General features: G+C 45.0%; 1 protein-coding gene across 7 annotated transcripts in view; it reads right to left on the reverse strand.

The window, feature by feature from the left end:
* Positions 1-394: 394 nt before the first annotated feature.
* MAP7D2 (MAP7 domain containing 2) overlaps positions 395-17,863 on the reverse strand; it is a 139,902-nt gene continuing 122,433 nt past the window's right edge. For 3 of the 7 annotated variants that reach the window (XM_036912841.2, XM_036912842.2, XM_036912846.2), the window contains 7 exons: positions 9,675-9,900; positions 8,803-8,907; positions 7,707-7,763; positions 7,219-7,297; positions 6,299-6,485; positions 4,194-4,466; positions 396-1,911 (listed from right to left, as the gene is read on the reverse strand). In XM_036912841.2, the coding sequence (XP_036768736.2) occupies positions 4,217-4,466; positions 6,299-6,485; positions 7,219-7,297; positions 7,707-7,763; positions 8,803-8,907; positions 9,675-9,900 (904 nt within the window). In that variant the 3' untranslated portion in view covers positions 396-1,911; positions 4,194-4,216. Of the gene's footprint in view, positions 1,912-3,091; positions 3,224-4,193; positions 4,467-6,298; positions 6,486-7,218; positions 7,298-7,706; positions 7,764-8,802; positions 8,908-9,674; positions 9,901-17,863 lie in introns of all 7 variants that reach the window. The other 4 variants (XM_036912844.2, XM_036912843.2, XR_005030380.2 and 1 more) reach the window with 3 other exon arrangements.

Genomic DNA, 17,863 nt, shown 5'->3' on the forward strand with positions numbered 1-17,863 from the left:
ACAAAGCTGGTCTGGATTTCAGCTTGTTGGAAAGTAAGGGTCGCCATTCCCAATATAATTTCATTAAATGTCAGACTGCTGTACGGAATGTTTTCGTACATTACACTAAGGCCAGCTGCATGTTAACTAGCTAGAAATCCCTCACATCAGTGGTATGAAAGTACAGACACTTTTACTGTACTTAGCAGTTCATCATATCCTAGGGACAACTCATCTCTTCAGCTTATTTCCACAGTTGGCTTCACTTGGAACTGACAACAGAGGAATTTTAATGAGTTTGACAGGGAAAGGACACCCACACAGGATTTGGGATTTTTTCCCACAAGTTTAAAAAAATATGGTTTAGTTTCAGCACATTTCCTCATTGAGCCTACAGAAACAAACAAAACACTAGCACACCATGAGACTCTTCACTGAAAATGTATTTCACATTGAACAGAATGTACACATCATGCAAATGAGGCCTCACCACGATCACAATGTTCTGTGAGGTCCAACAGGTCACAACAAAGCAGGCATTTAGCAAAATAAAGCTGTAGGAAGATGGTGAGGCATTGTTTGAAAGTCAGACCATGCTATCATTTTGTGTGTGCTTGTCATAAAAGGGATTTCCCCCCAGTATTCATCAAGCTTGATGGCACTGTGCTATTGGATACATGTATTTTATTTAGTATATACACATACACAAACATACAGTTTCCATAGCTAATAAAGTCTTAAACTGTAGCTGGTTTTGAAAGCACATGAACAAGACTGCTATTGAAACTTCTTTATATTTCCTAGTTGCAAACCTCAGTCAGAATTATGGATCTTTCTAAACTCTTTATTGTACATGTCAAAAAACTTTTCAAATAAGAAAAGGTCATTTTAATCTGAAAGTCACATTTCATCACAAGAAATGACATTAACACATTATATGGCATAAAATGTGGAGTATACATTCTAGCATCATTTGTCCCCCAGTCAGATGTTTTTAGGCTAAAGTCTATTAAAGTGACATACTGGGTCCAGTTCAGGGCCCCCTTGTTTCAGAGCACTATAATTTTCATCTGTGTCTGGTTTTATTAGAGTTGAGCAAACACTGGAGCAAACAAACAAAAGCCCCAAGAGAAAAACAACAGCAACAACATGAAAACCAACCACTTGTGTGTGAGACACACCATTCATTTAGTCCAAAAGCCACTGGAGTGCCCATAGCTTAGAGATTTCAAGGTGCAACATGGAAAGGTCCTTGCTAGATTCAGGAGGCCATGTCTATAAGAATGTGCATTAAGAGAGCAGAAACCATTCCACACTGTTCAATTACTTCCTTACGCAGACTTACTGTTAGCCCCAAAGGAGTCATGTGGGGCAACGTATTTTGCTAGTGGCTAAGCTTATTAATAAAAGATGGATTCCTGAAAGTAACTTCCAACCAAGAAACCCCAGAAGGGGGGTGGGAAACCCTCTGGAATTTCTCTTCCTTCTGAACAGACAGGGGGACATGCAGCCCAAGTCCAGTATATGTTTAAGTAGAGTCTGGGTAAATGTCTACACTATTTACAGGAAAGACGTCTAAATGTTTATGTGTTCCACTTTGGGAATAAGAACAGTTATAAGGTGTATTTCCGAGCTGGAATCCCTTGGGTTGTCAGGAGGACCACTATGATGATAGAGGAGCAGAGGAAGCGCTCGGCCAGCAGCTGAAGCTCATAAATAGAACCAGAACGTGAAACTTTACTAAAGCCCGACAAGACCAATGTCTCAAGGTTTCTACCAAGAGTGGCCACTGTTTGACACACTAACTAGGAATACAGTTACTTTTTGTTCTAATAATTTGGAATCTGGTGGTAAAGGACGACAGAAGCTTCTTCAGAGGGCTGGCAGCTCGGATTTGACTGCCAGCAGCTTCACGGGTGCTCCAAACACCACCTGTGTCAATTTAGAAACAAAACCAGGTGAGATCAATGAAGAGACTGCTTTGCAATTTGTAGTATTTCTTCGCTCTCACTAAAACGATCACACAGCATGGGACTCTCTACCTTCCTGGTAATCATATTTTCCTTGGCTCACACGGTTTCTCTCAATGGAAGGGTCACAGCATTTTGTGCAGCACTATTCTTTTAGGTGGGCTGAGTATTATTTGTGTGGGGCTGCCCTAAAGCCTGAAGGATGTTTGATGTCCCAAGCTTTGCTTTCCAATGCCAGGGCTGTCCCCAACCATTGTGACAACAAAAAGCCCCAACACATTTCCAAATGCCCCCTCCGCCTCCCCGCCCTGCCAGTGGTTGAGGTACCACCTCTGAATGAGAAGAACTGAAGACTAGACTATGTACATGACAAATGGAAATATACAAACAGGTGAACAAAATTATTAGGTCAAGAGTTTTTCTTCTTTTTTGATAAGCATTTTTGCACTAATCTTTTAGCTAGAGATGTAGGGAATGGACTTGCTGAGCCATGAATAATCTCCTAAGTTTTGTGGATTTTCTGGTCCTTACTGGATAGTGGAGTCAGTGAACTGGAAGATTCAAGATATACTAACAACAAAAGAAAACTCATACTAAATATTAAAACGATGTAACTGTCAGGGAAATAGAACACTCAGGTGAACTGGGTTTTTTTTGTGTTTTTTTTTTTACGTCCAAGAAGGAAGGCGGCTACTCTTCCACCAGGCCTATGGCTTATTCTAGAACTACCTGTCACACATTTCCTCTCAGTGTGAAAGGACCACAACTGCTTTCCCAAGTGCCAAGAGAAGCAAACTCTAAAATGTGTTGTCCACAGCCAACAGCTGAGGTCAGGCAGAAGTAAGTATACAAAACACAGTGACATTGGGCAAGTGGCCTCCCCAAACTGCTCATTTGAGAAATAGAAAGGTTAGACACAATCATATCAGGCATTGATGTTCTGTTAGAGAAGTGGAGCATCAGTTAAAAAAGCGAAAGAATGCTGAGAATATAAAAATGTTTTTAAGAGTGCAAAGTGGGAGGAGCGACTGGGATTACTACATTAGGAAAGGATTTGATGATAAATTCTGTTTTCATCATTCAAAAACAAGCCCCAAAAAAGTAAATCCAATGTGTGTTTATAACCCATGGAAACAACTTACTCAAATGAGAAGAGCTTCTAGAAGTACTTTGGCAAGAAAAAAGGCCAAAGTTGGAGAACAAAAGCTTCAGGGCACAAAATTCAGTTCTTCCCCACCTCAATCCCTCAGGTATGATCCAAGAACAGATGTTCGCTTTGAAAGAATCCAGAACGGGGTCAATAGAACAGCAAATCATTTGACTAACACCCATCAATGCATTCAAATGATTCTAGAATGTGGGATGTCATTGGGTGAAACTAGAGGAGAAATTAATTTTATGAATGCTGCCTTGTACCACTACTAGAACATTTTCTCTTTGCCTCCAAAAAGGGTGCTACTGAGACAGATGGTCAGTTATACTTTAAGCCAGTGCTTCTCAACACACACACTCCATCCACACACCCCAAACAGCAGGGGCGGGCCAAGCAGGGTGTGGTGCTGAAGGATTTACCTGAAATCCACCTCAGTGTGTGCTGCAGTATACACCACATACAGGCTCCCCCCCGCCACTATCTACTTTCAAGAAGAGCATTCCTATGAAACTTTTCATAAGCCAAAATGGCATAAGCAAAGAAGCAATTCCCATTAATTTATATGGGAAAATTTTTTAGCATCCCCAGACCCAAAAAATAACCTCAACCTCTTAGGCTTTTCTGACATTTGAGGACACATCTTGTTCACAGATGCACAAAATAAGTTGAGTTAAAGTACAGATGCTCACAGTTCAAAGCTCTGGTGGCCTAATGCTGAGATGCTGAGGGTGGCTCCTGGGGAAGGAGCTTGGTGGCAACACTCTCGCCGCCCGGGGCGCGTGCTGCCTCTTAACAGCTCGCTGCAAAACAGACGCTCAGGGCTGCTTTTGCTTTCCACCTTTTTTCATAAAAGCAAAAATCCTCACTGACTTTTTTTTTCAGTTAGCAAAAATAGGTACTTACGTAGGTCTTTCTTAAAAGCAGCCTGATGGAATGTGAACTTTCAAAAAGTGGGGGATACCTGTATTTATATTCATGTTTGCACTTTTCAAATTAAACTGACCACCCAGGAGGCTGAGTGACATTTAACCTATCTTCACAAACCCCAGTTGGAGAGTTATGAATTTAGACTTATCATTGAAAGACTGTACCTTTCATTAAAGAGATGTATTTGTCAACAGAAGGTGTTCAGAGTACTTTCTTGGCCAGGACTGTTAAATCCTTCAATCAGGTTTTTGTTACAGTCGTCCAGGCTGAGAGTTTCACTGGATCTCTTGGGAAACATAGGGGGGCCAGTGAAATCTAAGAGATCTTGAAGTGCTCGGGCATTACCAGTTCCATTTTGGTCCAGAGACACCCCAGGAATCATTTCATTCACTGGTGAAAATTCTGGGATGGAGATAAGCTCTTCTTTTGACACAGGACTGGGGTTGGGGGAGGGAAAGAGAAAGGGTGAGGTAGAGGTAGAGAGACAGACAGATACAACTTTTAATTCTATTTGTAGTATTTTGTCACACTGTTCTTTTCTAGAGAAGACGGCTTTAGAGTCAGTGTTTGTGTGTAACACATTGTAAAAAATACAAGTTAGTTCAAATCTGACATGCTGATAGACACAAGGCCTCACAGATCAGAACAAGGGCAGTGGAGTGTGCAGGCCTAGGAAGGCTAAGCTCAACGCTGCCATAGGAAGAGTGAAAATGAAAACTGCAGGCCCCAGCACACTACTTCAGAGAAGCCAAGCGCTTCCAAAACCTTCAAAATGGGAAACCTGAACAGAAAGCAAATGGTAGAAGTTAAAAGCGAGCTGAGGAAGGGCCCTAATTAGCCCTGGGCTCCTGGTGCCGCTGCTCTGGCAGTGCCGCCTTGGGGAGCTGCTCTTCCTCCCCCTGCCTCAGTCCCCTCCACGGGATGAACAACCATTTCTCTCCACAGGGGCTCCTGGAAGTGTGATAGGATCATGCTAGGGAAGAACTCCTGTCAAGTCGCCTGGGGTTAAGTGTGTAGTTCAAGTTGGGGCCATTGAAAACAAGAATGCCACCATCCACTCTGTCTTCTGCAAAGTGGTTCTCTCCCCCTGCTCCCTCTCTAAGGTGAGACTTCCATTTCACCCTGACTTCTCCAGCTCCTGCCCAGCAGGCAGGCCTGGTTCTCTCTCTTTCTCATTCTCTCACCCCTCCCTAGAGATGGAAGGAGTGGTTTCATGGCTGTGTCAACCACAGGCCTAGCTCAGAGGAGTGGTAGGACTGAGATGTGAAGTCCTGTCACCTGCAGTCCCTCTTAACAGCTCGAGTAAGGCTGCTGCCAGGTTCCTCTATTCTTTTCTTCCTTGATAAGTTCTTAGAGAAGCACCTAGAAAAATTAGTTGAACTGCAAGAACTCAGATGATTAGTCTCCCTCACACTGAGCCTAGTTAAAGGGCAGCTGTTGACCTAACACCACTTCTGGTGGCTGCAGCCTTGGCTAACTGTCTCATTAGCAGAAACACTGCCCCTTCTCTGCCTTACCCCACCTCCATTCCCTGGGTTTAAGCAGGAGGTCCAAGCATGGGAAGGAGACAGAGTATCAGCACAACCCAGGGTGCAACCTCCAAGAGCCAGCTTTCTTTAGATGCAGAGGTGCCCACAGGAGAATGCAATGTACACACAAAGTCCCTTCACTTTCTTGAATCCTAGCAGGTGCCATGTTTTGTCCTCTCCCTTGAGCCAGAGACAAAGATTAAGTATGGCTAGCTCAACGTTGGGGGGATATGTGTGTTAGTCTTTGAGGTGCCTCAGCTGTTTTCCCCTGTTGGCAGAGTGGTCCTGGTTAGGGAAAGCCTGCCATGATGGGACCAGGTGCTGGCAGGGGAGACTGAGGCAAGGCTGTTGGACCCTGGGTTTTTACGGATCTGGCTCAAGGCCAGAGGGCATGAGCTGGGCTATTTTTGATCTATATGCTCTAGGAAAGAGCCTCCCTTCCCATCACACCCCAGAAGAAGCTGAGAATTAGCAGCCAAGGAGAGAAGGGTGAGCATCTCTCCCTCCACTTTCTCCTGGGAACATTCTGCTGATAAATCCCACATGCTGGGATCCCTGTCCCAGGCTCTGCTTCTAGGGAACCCAACCCAAGACATGAATACACCACTGAGAGCATTCCTGAATGGCAACTGAAACTACTTTAGGTGATCCAGGTGTGTAAAAGATGAAACAATCAACTAAGAAGTGATGGAAGTGTTTGGAGAAGAGATGAAGCTTGGATGAAAAAGAAATCAACTTACCTCACATCCATAGACTGAACTTCTTCAGTTGAATCATCCAGACTGTTTGATTTCCCATCAAGGGTATCCAGATGAACAAGTCCCCCAACTGTTTTAAGCCCATTAGAGAAAACATCTCGGGGAAAGGTTTCTGGGGCAGCATGCCCCACACCATTAACTTCCTGGCAGGTGTTCAATCCACTGATATCTGATTGAGAACATAGAGTCATTTTGCTAATCATAAAATATCCAAAACAATGAAATAACAAGGGAAATATATACTAAGACAACTAATTTAATCCTCTGCTTTACCAACAGTACAACGCCTTTTGCAAATCTACATAAAAAAAGAATGTAATCAGCTTCACACGAGGGAAGAGAAGACAAATGACATTATCAGTGCCTGTGCAGGGTTCATGAGCCACCCAGGAGGCTTGGTGTCACATACTTTGCAGGTCGCAGGCTCTGCATAGCATTTTCTTGAGCCCCAAGGCAAAGGAGATATGTGAAGAGTGACTCTGAGGTATAGACGCTTTTCTGGCTTTGGCTGCCAAGAAATAATCAAACCTAAGGAGGTTTAAGTATACATGAGAGAGACGAGCCAGCCTACCCAGGAGTCTGGCAGTCAGGAGAAACCACCATAGAACAGCACAGTCAGCTCTGAATACAACCTGAGCAGCAGCGAAACCCCCTGGAAAGCAGCAAGGACGAGCAGATGGCTGGCTCCTGCACTAGCATTATTAGAGTAACCGAGGAGCCAGTGGTTTTCCGAGTGGACCTGGCAGATCTGTGCTGGAGATGGTGACTCCTCGGAAGGGAAACTGCACAGGCCCTCTCCAGGAGTAACACTCTTAGGACCCACGGGTGCTTGTCCCCCACAGGAAGTGCTACAAGTCCTCCTCTGCTAAAAGGAAGAAGCCAAGACCATACCTCACACTCACCTATTTTGTTTGGGACAGCTGGTTTTGTCTGATTTTTCACACACACAACAGGCTGAAGCTCCACTTTTGGGTCTTCTTTCTGAAAACAAAGGGAAGGCTGACTTTACATAGAAAGATAAGTGCTTTTGAAAAGCATCAGAGGATATTTGGAACAGTGCTGGACCATCTGCCTGTTTCATGGTAATCCTTTGAAACTTCTGGGCTTATTACAAATCAGCTGTGTTTCCCTTATTAGTATGTGGCTATTCTCTTTTTAATTCATGGACTACTGTGCCTCTCCCTGCATCCCCAGCCCCATTTCTCTGAGGCATTTTGATTATCACACTGTCCCTGAAATGCCTATCAGACTCTTCTTTCAGGCACCAAAGCCAAGAAGAGCCCATTTTTTCTGGATATCCCTCTCAGAGACCTATAATTCCAGTGAATGTATTTTGCCATTCTTTTCTACTCAATATGTGAACTATTCAAATGCTACTCTGAATGCCCACCTTCACTTCTGCAGACACATCACTCTTCCTTGTTCTCTTCATGATCTCATCTATTCTCTGGAAACCAAAAAGAAACAAGTAAGAGGACTACAAAGCCAAAAGCACATAGAAGTAGCTGGGTTTATATGCATTTTCACATTTCTCAGAAAAATTATAAAAGAGACATATCAGCCCAGGATAATGAGTACAGAGAGGTTTCTTCCATGGGTTTTGCAGATGTACACCTCTGCCCTATGAACAAGGCCAAACACTTTAGAAGTAAACTAGTAAGTCTCTAGAATCAACATACAATTTGTATCCCATCTTTCTCCTTCCTCTCTTCAGGTCACCTAAAAATCAACTAATCACCACCTGCCATTCAAGTGGTGCTCCCTAGAGAAAGCAAGGCTGAGGTGCAGGTCGGGAGGGGAGGCCACAGATTGGTCTCTCACTTCCAGGCCTACAGCAGTACAAAGCCCAGGCAGAAGCTAGGACATCATGAGAAAGGACCTTTATAATCAGCCTCTTGAAACCCAACTTATCCATAATTGCATTAAATGTAAATGGACTAAACATATCAATTAAAAGACAGAGACTGTCAAACTGGATTAAAATAACAGTCCTGACTGTATGCTGTTCACAAGAGACACACTTACAAGGATACACATAGGTTCAAAGTAAAAGGATGGAAAAAAATTTACCATGCAGATGTTAATCATGAAATGGCTGACAAAACTGACTTTAAGACAAGTGTTACTAAAGATAAAGGAGCACATTTCATAATGATAAAGGAGTCCATACAATAGGAAAATTTAATAACCTGCAATATATATTCACTTAACAGCAGAGTTTCAAAATATATAAAACAAAAGTTGATAGTAGAGGAAGAAGAAATGGACAAATCATAATCACAGATGGAGATTTTTACACTCCTCTCTTAGTAATTGAGAACAAGATGAGAGAAAGCTAATAAAGATTTAGAAGATCTCAACAGCACTATCAATGAACTGGACCTAATATGATAGTTCTAAGACCACACTACCCAACTGCAGAACAGAACTGGATTCGCTTCCTGTTCCTGCCTCATGCTAAGTCCTCCTGATCCCTTAGCCCTTACCTTCTTCCTCTCCAGTCGCTCCTGCTCAATCTGCAGCATGATCTGTTCTCTTTCTAGACGCATCTGTTTAGCTGCCTCGTGGGCCTTTGCTTCCACTGCTTCCTTCTGATAGAAATAGGTAAACCAAGGCATAGGCTTAACTAAGCTAAGAAAACACTGTAGCAATTCCCTGGAATTCATATGTGTTCCTTGAGCTCTTTATCTACCCCCAAATGGGTACTGCTCCAATATTCAGTGTGGATTTAATCAGCCTGCTCTACAACACAGCAGACGTGGCTGGGCCTCACTCCTATACTTTTGGTCCACCATGCAAATTACTTGCAGACAGTTTCCACACTATCTGAGGAAGTCTTTCTGTGTCTGAGGACAGTCTCTGGCCATGAAGTATGCATGTGGCCAGGAGTTTCAGGAAGTTAATTCCCCAAGGAGGGACCTTCAACCATGAGAGGCAGGAGTTGGGAGATAAATGACCCAGTTTCCTCAGCCCTCTGAGGGACAGCTCTAACGCATGGTCCACAGTCTCTTAGAGAGCCCCGAAGGGAGTTACAGTTACCTTCAGAGTAACCCATTCATCAGGGTACCTCCACTGGCCTTCCTCTCACTCCCCTACCAGCTTCCTGGGATCTTCTCCCAAATAAACTAGTACTGGCACCCAAATTCTCATCCCAGGGTCGGCTTTTGGAGGAACCCAAACTGACATACAGCAACCATTACCAATTTCACTTTTGTTGCACAAAGTAACTCATATTTAATAGCAGCCCAGTTAGGGAAAAAACTTCAGGTAAATATTATGAATTATTCAAATTTACCTAATTTTACCTAATATTAACTAAGGCCCTTAAAGAAAGTCTATGTAATGACTCATACAGTACCTGCTTTTCAATCATGGCTTTTTCTTGCTTTTCTTTTTCTTGTTTTTCTTTTTCTTGCTCTTCTTTCAACAACAGCTCCTTCTTGGCCTTTTGCTTCAACTCCTCTTCTACCTTTCTCTTTTCTTCTTCTTCCTGCCATTTCTTTTCCTCTTCCCGTTTACGGGCTTCCTCTTCTAGGCGAAGTCTTTCCTCCTCTGCCTTCCTTTTCAATTCCTCTCTCTCCAGCCTTTTGAAAACATAACTGCTGTTAGAAGACAATGACAAGCTCACAAGGCAAACTGCCGAAGAACTGTGTGCTGACAAGTAGAGTGTAAGGGGGTGGACACAGTCACAGACATGTGCACTTGAATTAGTTATCCATTTAAGAAAATGACTCGTCCTTCCTGGAAAGCCACTTAAGTCCATTTACTCTCTTTCTCTCTCTTACACACATACACACACATATATATAGTAACCAGGGTTGACTTCAAATTCTGTGATACAAAGAGTAATGATGTATTGATTTGTAAATGTATTGTAATAAAGACACAGATGTTCCCTAGCCAATCTAGAAACAACCACAGACCCATCATCCTTATTTCATGACAATTCTTAAAAAGACCAAGCAAAACCAATATTAAAAACCACCTTAAGCTGGAAAAAACTAGAAGTGTCTCAATGGCCTCAACTGTGCCAGTCAGCAATTTCAGAGTAATGACTATGAGGCTTAAGAAGTTCACTTTGGGTTCTAATTGGTAGGTGACTACTGAAGCAGCAAATGGAAGGAAATGCTCAAGAGAAGCTTGACCATTAATATAATAGTTAAAGCATCTATTTCCCATTTATTTTGGCAATCTTTAAAAATCTATTTTAGCTTTTATTCTTTGCTATATGAAAATTAAGTGGCATTTAGACATTTGTCATTCACAGACAAATGGCTGGTGATGTAATAATAAAAAGCTCTAAGAAGTGAGAGAAAATTCAGTGAAGTCTAAGCGCTGGTTTTCATTTCCAATGTTCTTCCTGCTCACATGCATGTCACTTTCCACATCTATGAGAAAATGTGAGCAATTGTACTTACCTTGCAGTGCGTTACTGACTGGCAACACGATGGAGAGCTGAGACTAAAACTGAATTTTGACTGTGCCACTTGCTGTGTGACCCTTTCTTGGAAAGTCACTCAACACTTCTGATACCCATTTTCAAAACGGGATAACTATACTACTGGCTCCATGACCTCACTGAGAATTAAATGAGACAATGCATGGCAAGCACTTACCACAATGCCTGGCCCTAGGCAGATTCTCAAATGCTAGTTTGTTTTACAATTTAAAATGATTCTCTCTCCAACTCCCAATGTCCTTTGAAGTGCACGTATAAATTTGTATGTTTTTCAGACATTACCTTTATTTGTAAGCATGTGTCCCTGACTTACTAGGGTGCTATAATATTGCTATAAAAAGATCGAGACTTGAAAAGAACATCCTTCCACCCTAATGGTTGGCTTTAGGTATTATATAGGCAGTTAGCTTGTCACCAAAAATATTTTAAAGGTAAAGAAAGTACTTCAAGACATTAGCTTAAGACTGTAATGGTACATGATAACATATTCTATGTTAGCAGAGGTTGCAGTACATAAAAGCATTGCTGTACAACTGAAATTATTAACAAATATTCTGGAAAACTCTTGAGAAGAACATTATGGGGCCCAATCAGAAAGAAACTCCAGTTCTTAGATCTCTCAATCTAAGAAAAACCAAGTAGATCCAACACAAGATCATCAAAAATGGATGTGTTTATAACAGGACTCATCCAAAGGTTAATCAGCATCGTTTCAGCTCTTACCCCTCTTTTAAGGAACTTACTGTGATTGTCTTACAGAAGTTAATACACAAAGATACATAGTATGAATTAATGCACAAGCTACTTCATCTTTACTGAAAAGCCACTCTATTTCTTATGTTTTGTCATAGGGACTCCTGAGGTGCCAATGCACACCCATGTAGCAACCACTGTATCCTCTTGGCCCCTAAGTCTTCATAATCCTCATCACCTCCCGCAGCATACAACCCTCCCCCCAGGCCCATCAGCTCTTGCTTGTCCCTGCTGTTACAAAATTCCCTCTTTGAACACAGTCTGCTTCCCCGAAAGTAGGTAAAAACTAGCTTCTCCTGTCCCTTAATATCACTTACGAGGATGAACATTCTTTCTCTCCCTGCCTAAAGAGCCAGAGAGACCATGGATGTGGTTACGTCCGCACCGCCCTTCTGCTGTAGGCTGCCCCCACCCCTTCACCCTTGCCATCATTACCAAGTTCCCTCCTGAGTTCACAAGACCTGTGTGCAGTTCTGTTACCCTATCTTTATTCTTGTCACCTACCCCAAATCCATCTCCCTTTCTCACCAGGTAGAAGCTAACAGAAAACTGCATCACAGTCATCATTCAGCATTTAGCAGATGCACCCCTTATCCCAGCTACCAGCCACTCGTGAGGGCCTTCACGTAACTATCCGCATCTCTCAACCTCCAGCACCTTGCCACCCCTGTCCCACCTTTTTCACACTTGCACCCCATCCCTGACACATGCTCAGCCTTGAATTTGATCTCAAGTATGTGGGTTTCACTATTCTCTCTTCCTTATGTGCTTAGACGTTTTCATTTAAAAAAGCACAAGTGTAACAGCATGGACGTCACCTTCTTGGCTCTGCTCTCAGCCCGTCCTGCCCAGCCTCTCCCCTGACCGCCGGCAGTGCTGTGTAGTCCCTGGCATCTGCTCCCTCACCCCTCCATGCCCCCAAAGCCTCCCATCCCCTTCTGGGTGGTTCTGGGATGGCAAGGAGGCCACCCTGCCAGGGGCTAACTCAAGAGCGGACACCCCAACTACAGGCCGGAGTGGCCTCAGCACCACTTCTGTCCCTCTGGGCTGCCAATACTGGTCAGGGTAAGGCCCAAACAAGGCTGGCTGGCCATCTGTCCCTGGGCTTTGGCTGCCGCTCCAGCCCTTTACCCTCATCCCCCGGATCCTTGTGGAATCAACCCAAACCTCTACCTTTTCTCAGTCTTCAACATCTTCCTTAGTTGATGGCATCACCAACCACTTTACAGAGAAGACCTGGGCCACTAAGCCGGGCTACCAAAACTTCTGTCCTCTATGGCACTGCTGTTCAGAAATTTTCCCCTTCCTTCCTCTGCTTAGATACAAAGGTTTATAAACGCCACCAACTGTGCTATGAATCCCACTGCCTCCTGCCCCTGTGTTCCTTCCACCATGCTCTCTCCTCCTTTCATCGATCCATCTTTCCCCACAGACCTTTCCATGGCCTGCACACACTCAGGCCTCCCAGACAACTTTCCACAGCCCCCTCTCCCCTGCCTTCCACTCACAGCCACTTAATATCCAGCTGGCACTCAGGGCCTCTGCCCTCTCACCTTTCAAGCTGGCTGTCTCCACCCTTTTCTATAATTCCCTCCAAAATCTTGGTTTATCTCCTAAACCCCAATACTAGCAGCTTTGCCTCAGCCTCAACATGGCTCCCATCAGCAGACAGCCCCGAGCATCCCTCCGGTAAAGACCTCTCCACAGCTGTGCATGAGAGGCTGCAGCACCTGCCACCCCACCCCAGGTGGGCGCTGCCTGCCCTCGCTCTCCCTCCAGCAGCCTAACTTCTGGAAGCTCAGCCAGCAAGCTGAACGGCAGGTCTGAGTGGCATGAGGACCTCGACCTGCGGTGCCAGCCCAGGGCTGACTCCCCATGGGCACGAGCTTCAGCCTGGCTACATGACCTTGCTCACAGGGACTCCCTACCTTGAATGCCTTCCTAGGCAGGCCCCTAGCAGCTATTTTAGCTTCTCAACAGGACCTGTTGTGGAATCCCAGTAAGATCTCTGGCTTGCTAGTTCCTGCCAGTGCCTTCCCTGAGGTGGATCCTGAATCTGAGGTTTCTTGCCCTGACTCCAAGAATCTGCACTCAGGTCTCGGGTCACCCACAAGCCCAGGGGCTGCATCCTGTCCTGTGTGCTCTAAGGCAATGCCAGTGATACTGCTAGTTGGCTCGGGGTTGGCTCTTCTTCCTAGGTCCCAGATGTATGCTCTGAGTGGTTTCATCCCTGACGTGGATGACGTCTCCCTCACCAGTCTGTGACAATAATTGGCTTTCCACAGTTTGGCTCAAGTATCTTTACCTATATTCTCTGGCAACCACATTTCTGTGGCTTCCACTATTGACTCTAAGCACGAAACAGACGTGAGGATGATCTTATTCCAAGAGGTGGCCACTGTGCTCCAGCCCCAGATGTCAGGTACTTTCCTTTCTCACCTCCCATGTGGTGCTATGTAAAGCTTCATGTTCTAGCAAGAGAGAGGAAGACTGGTGTTGGGTCCAGTGCATTGCCTTGATTTTTACCAAGGCCCCAGGTGTCAGTTCCATTTCCAATCACCTAGACATTTTACAGGCGCTTCAAACTTGGTTTATCTAAAATTAAATGGGTAGTTTAGTTTTTATCCTCTAAACCCAATTCCTTCTTTCCTTGTTTTATCTGTTATTGCGTGAACCATTCTCCTAATGCTTAGAATAAACCTTTAGCCTTGACTTGGAATCAGCTCATTTCTGTTGAGTTGTGCAGGTCTGCAGACTGTAGCTAGACATGGCTTGAATTTGCCCTCACTTTTTCAGCTCTACTCTCACCACACTGGCTTAGCCCTTGCCTTTTCTTTTCTTTTCTTTTTTTATTAAGGTATCATTGATATACAGTCTTATGAAGGTTTCACATGAAAAACAATGTGGTTATTACATTTACCCATATTATTAAGTCCCCCCCATACCCCACTGAAGTCACTGTCCATCAGTGTAGTAAGATGTCACAGAGTCACTACTTGTCTTCTCTGTGCTACACTGTCTTCCCCATGACCCACCCCCCCAACACCATGTGTGCCAATCACAATACCCCTCAATCCCCTTCTCCCTCCCTCCCCACCCCTCCCCTTTGGTAACCGCTAGTCCCTTTTTGTAGTCTGTGAGTCTGCTAGCCCTTGCCTTTTCTTAACCATGACTGCAATGGTTTCCTAGTTGGGCCTCTTCCTCCTCTGCCTTCCTTGTACATTTACTGAGCATCAGCCCCCTATCTCTGAAAGTGCTTACTAGGGGGCAGCAGGCTCTCAAACAGACAAGGCTAAGTCATCAGCTGAACGGCCAGGCTCGGGAAGGGCAAAGAGTGGAAAGAGTCAGTTCTCTCCTGGGTACAGGGCCAGAAAGGCTGCAGAGAGAGAACAAGGCTTGACCTGAGTCTCGAGAAAGGAAGCCATGTCTGGAAGGAGCATGAGTCCACACAGGGCAGAGTAAAGGCAGAGGTCTTGACATGTGGCTGTGACTCGGGTGTGTCAGGGAGCCTGTACGCTGGGCTCCGGGATGCTGGAGGTGGAGGGGGCAGGTGGTGGCAGGTCATGGCCAGCCTTGAAGGCATGTTGACAGGTTTGGACAGCTCCTGTGGGCAGGGGATTTGATGGCTTGTTAAAAGACAGAAGCAGGACAATGACACACATTTGAGAACAGTCACTGGGGACCAGGGCAGATAGAGGACAAGTTCCAGGAGACCTAGAGCAGGCAGTTCAGTTGCAGTGTCACGGACATAGTCCAGGTAAGAGACACCAGGGGCAGGAGGGGAAGGGAGAGGACAGAGGTGCTAAAGAGGCAGCCTGGACAGACCTGACAACTGACGGAGACTAATGAGTTGGCTCTGAGACTTCTGATTCGGGTGCTTGGAGAGATGGGGGTACCGAGCTTGTGAGAGGAAAAGGGTATGTGGGAAGAAAATAAGCCTCCTTCAGAAATGCTCAATTTGAGATGCACTGGGGACACACTCAAATGAAAACATAAAGCAGTTGGGAATACAGCTTCTAAGTTCTAGGCCAGGGCTACCCAAAAGAACTTTCTGTGATGAGGGAAATGTTCTAGAGATTTGTGCTGCCCAGTATGGTAGCTCTGAGCCATGTAGCTACTGAGTACTTGAAATGTGGCTAGTACAGCAGAGGAACATAATTTTAGTGAACTTATATTTCAGTAACCACATGGGACTAGAGGCTATGGTACTAGACAGCACAGCCACCAGTGAGAGGCCAGGCCATTGGCTCTGATTCAGGAGTCACCCATACACATTATTTAATACCTCCCTTGTACCAGAAAGTATTAAAGGTTTACAAAGCAAGATGAAATTAGTTTCAGAATCAGATGGCAAAACAAGGCAAAGGGCAGATGAGGGCAAAAAGGGAGAGCAGAGCAGAGTTGGCTTACCACACCAAATGGTCAATGCACAACTGTTGCATGAAATAAGAGCTTAAATGTTCTGACGCCAGAGGAAGTGGCAGCATGGTGGGAGTGCAGCACAGCAGGGGGGAGCACTGCCATTTGGGGAGCACTTGTCAGGTGACGCTGCCCAAGGACTGAGGGCTAGGAGCCCAGGCAACATGTAGAGGGAAGGGGGTGGACAGAGGAGAGTGAGCAGCAGAGGCCAAAGAAGCAAGGGCAAGTTTGACAAGGTCAAAGTCAAGGAAGAAAGGGACTAGGAGTCCGGCATTCAGGAGGGACCTAAGTGTGAGATCTGAAGACTGAATGTGAATTGAGGAAATAAAGATAGGCAGTACAGTCACTTCTTTCAGGAGCTGGGCTGTGCAGAAATGGGAGAGGGGGTGTTCACTGGGAGGTAAAGAACTTCACCTGCCTAAGCACATAGCCACAGTCATGTTACTTACCAGCTCGGGGCCTGCAATTACCAAGGCCTATCATTTGAGGTCCTGAGATTCATCGTCATCTGTATAGCCCACATCGTATGGCCCACCCAGCCCAGCCCAGACACAACACTCAACAAAAAGATCTGTCACTGTTTAAGCCAGGCAGAGAAAGACAAGTACCAAATGATTTCACTCACCTGTGGAGTATAAGAACAAAGCAAAAACTGAAGGAACAAAACAGCAGCAGAATCACAGAACCCAAGAATGGACTAACAGGTACCAAAGGGAAAGGGACTGGGGAGGGTGGGTGGGAAGGGAGGGTAAGGGGGAAAAGGGGCATTACGATTAGCAGACATAATGTAGGGGGGGCACGGGGAGGGCTGTACAACACAGAAGACAAGTAGTGATTCTATAGCATCTTACTATGCTGATGGACAGTGACTGTAATGGGGTTTGTGGGGGGAACTTGATAATGGGGGTATCTAGTAACCACAATGTTGCTCATGTAGTGTATATTAGTGATACCAAAAAAAAAAAAAAGATCTGTCACTGTTGAGCAAACGGCTGGAGGTGGGAAAACTGTCAGAGAAGTCCAGCATTTGAAGAAGGGGCCAGCCAGACCTACCCTTGCCAACTACCCCTTTTTGAAAAAACAAATCAGCCAACTTGTAATCCAAGGCCACAAAGACTTGCCAGGGTCACTTCAGGATTAAGAACATTCTATAATGCATTGCTCTTGAAGTGCTGCAGCTGGCTTGCTTCCTGTCATGTTAATTCTCTTAACAGTATTGGATTGCACTCTGACTACTCTGAAAGCTTCCTTATCAATTTAATGATAAAATCTATCTTGTCCTTTAACATGCATTCCTCTTTGAATAAAAAGATCAGAAAAGGCAGAACTGTCTATGGACAGAGTGCCCCAGTAGAAATAACACAGCACTTCTCAAACTTTGGCAAGCTATTGAAGCAGGACATGGCCTGGGCCTATGTGTTTTCACTGCATTCCCTGGATGGTTCTACACCCTCCAAAACTTCAGGGACTGCTGCCATAAGGTCTTCTGTTGTGCTCCAGGACAGGCGTCCCTATACCTCATTGCTCAGGGAGCATGAGGTCAGCTTCCAGCGCACCTAGGGGCCTCTGTGCGACCTTCCCTTGTCTCATCGGGGGGTGAGACTTAGGGTGATTCAGGGCAAAAAGATGATTTGGAAAGCAGAAACAAGACCTCTACATCTGGGACCTCCTGTTTTTTTTCACAGAGAACCTCATTCTCTAAACAAAGCTCAGACTCCCCCTGATAGCTCTCCAAGACCTGACTGGTCCTAGAGTCTGAGAGGAGAATGGGCAGCTGTCCGTCACATTTAGATTCAGAAGTGAGGAGCTTCCAGACTATCTGAAAAGAGCCAAGTTCCCTCATTGTTAATCACACCCAGTGGAAGACACAGTCCCCTGCACACCTGCTGTGCAGACTTCTCCTGCTGCTGAGCGTG

This window comes from Manis pentadactyla, chromosome X, assembly GCF_030020395.1.
Source record: "Manis pentadactyla isolate mManPen7 chromosome X, mManPen7.hap1, whole genome shotgun sequence".
In the NCBI taxonomy this organism is placed as follows: Eukaryota; Metazoa; Chordata; class Mammalia; order Pholidota; family Manidae; genus Manis; species Manis pentadactyla.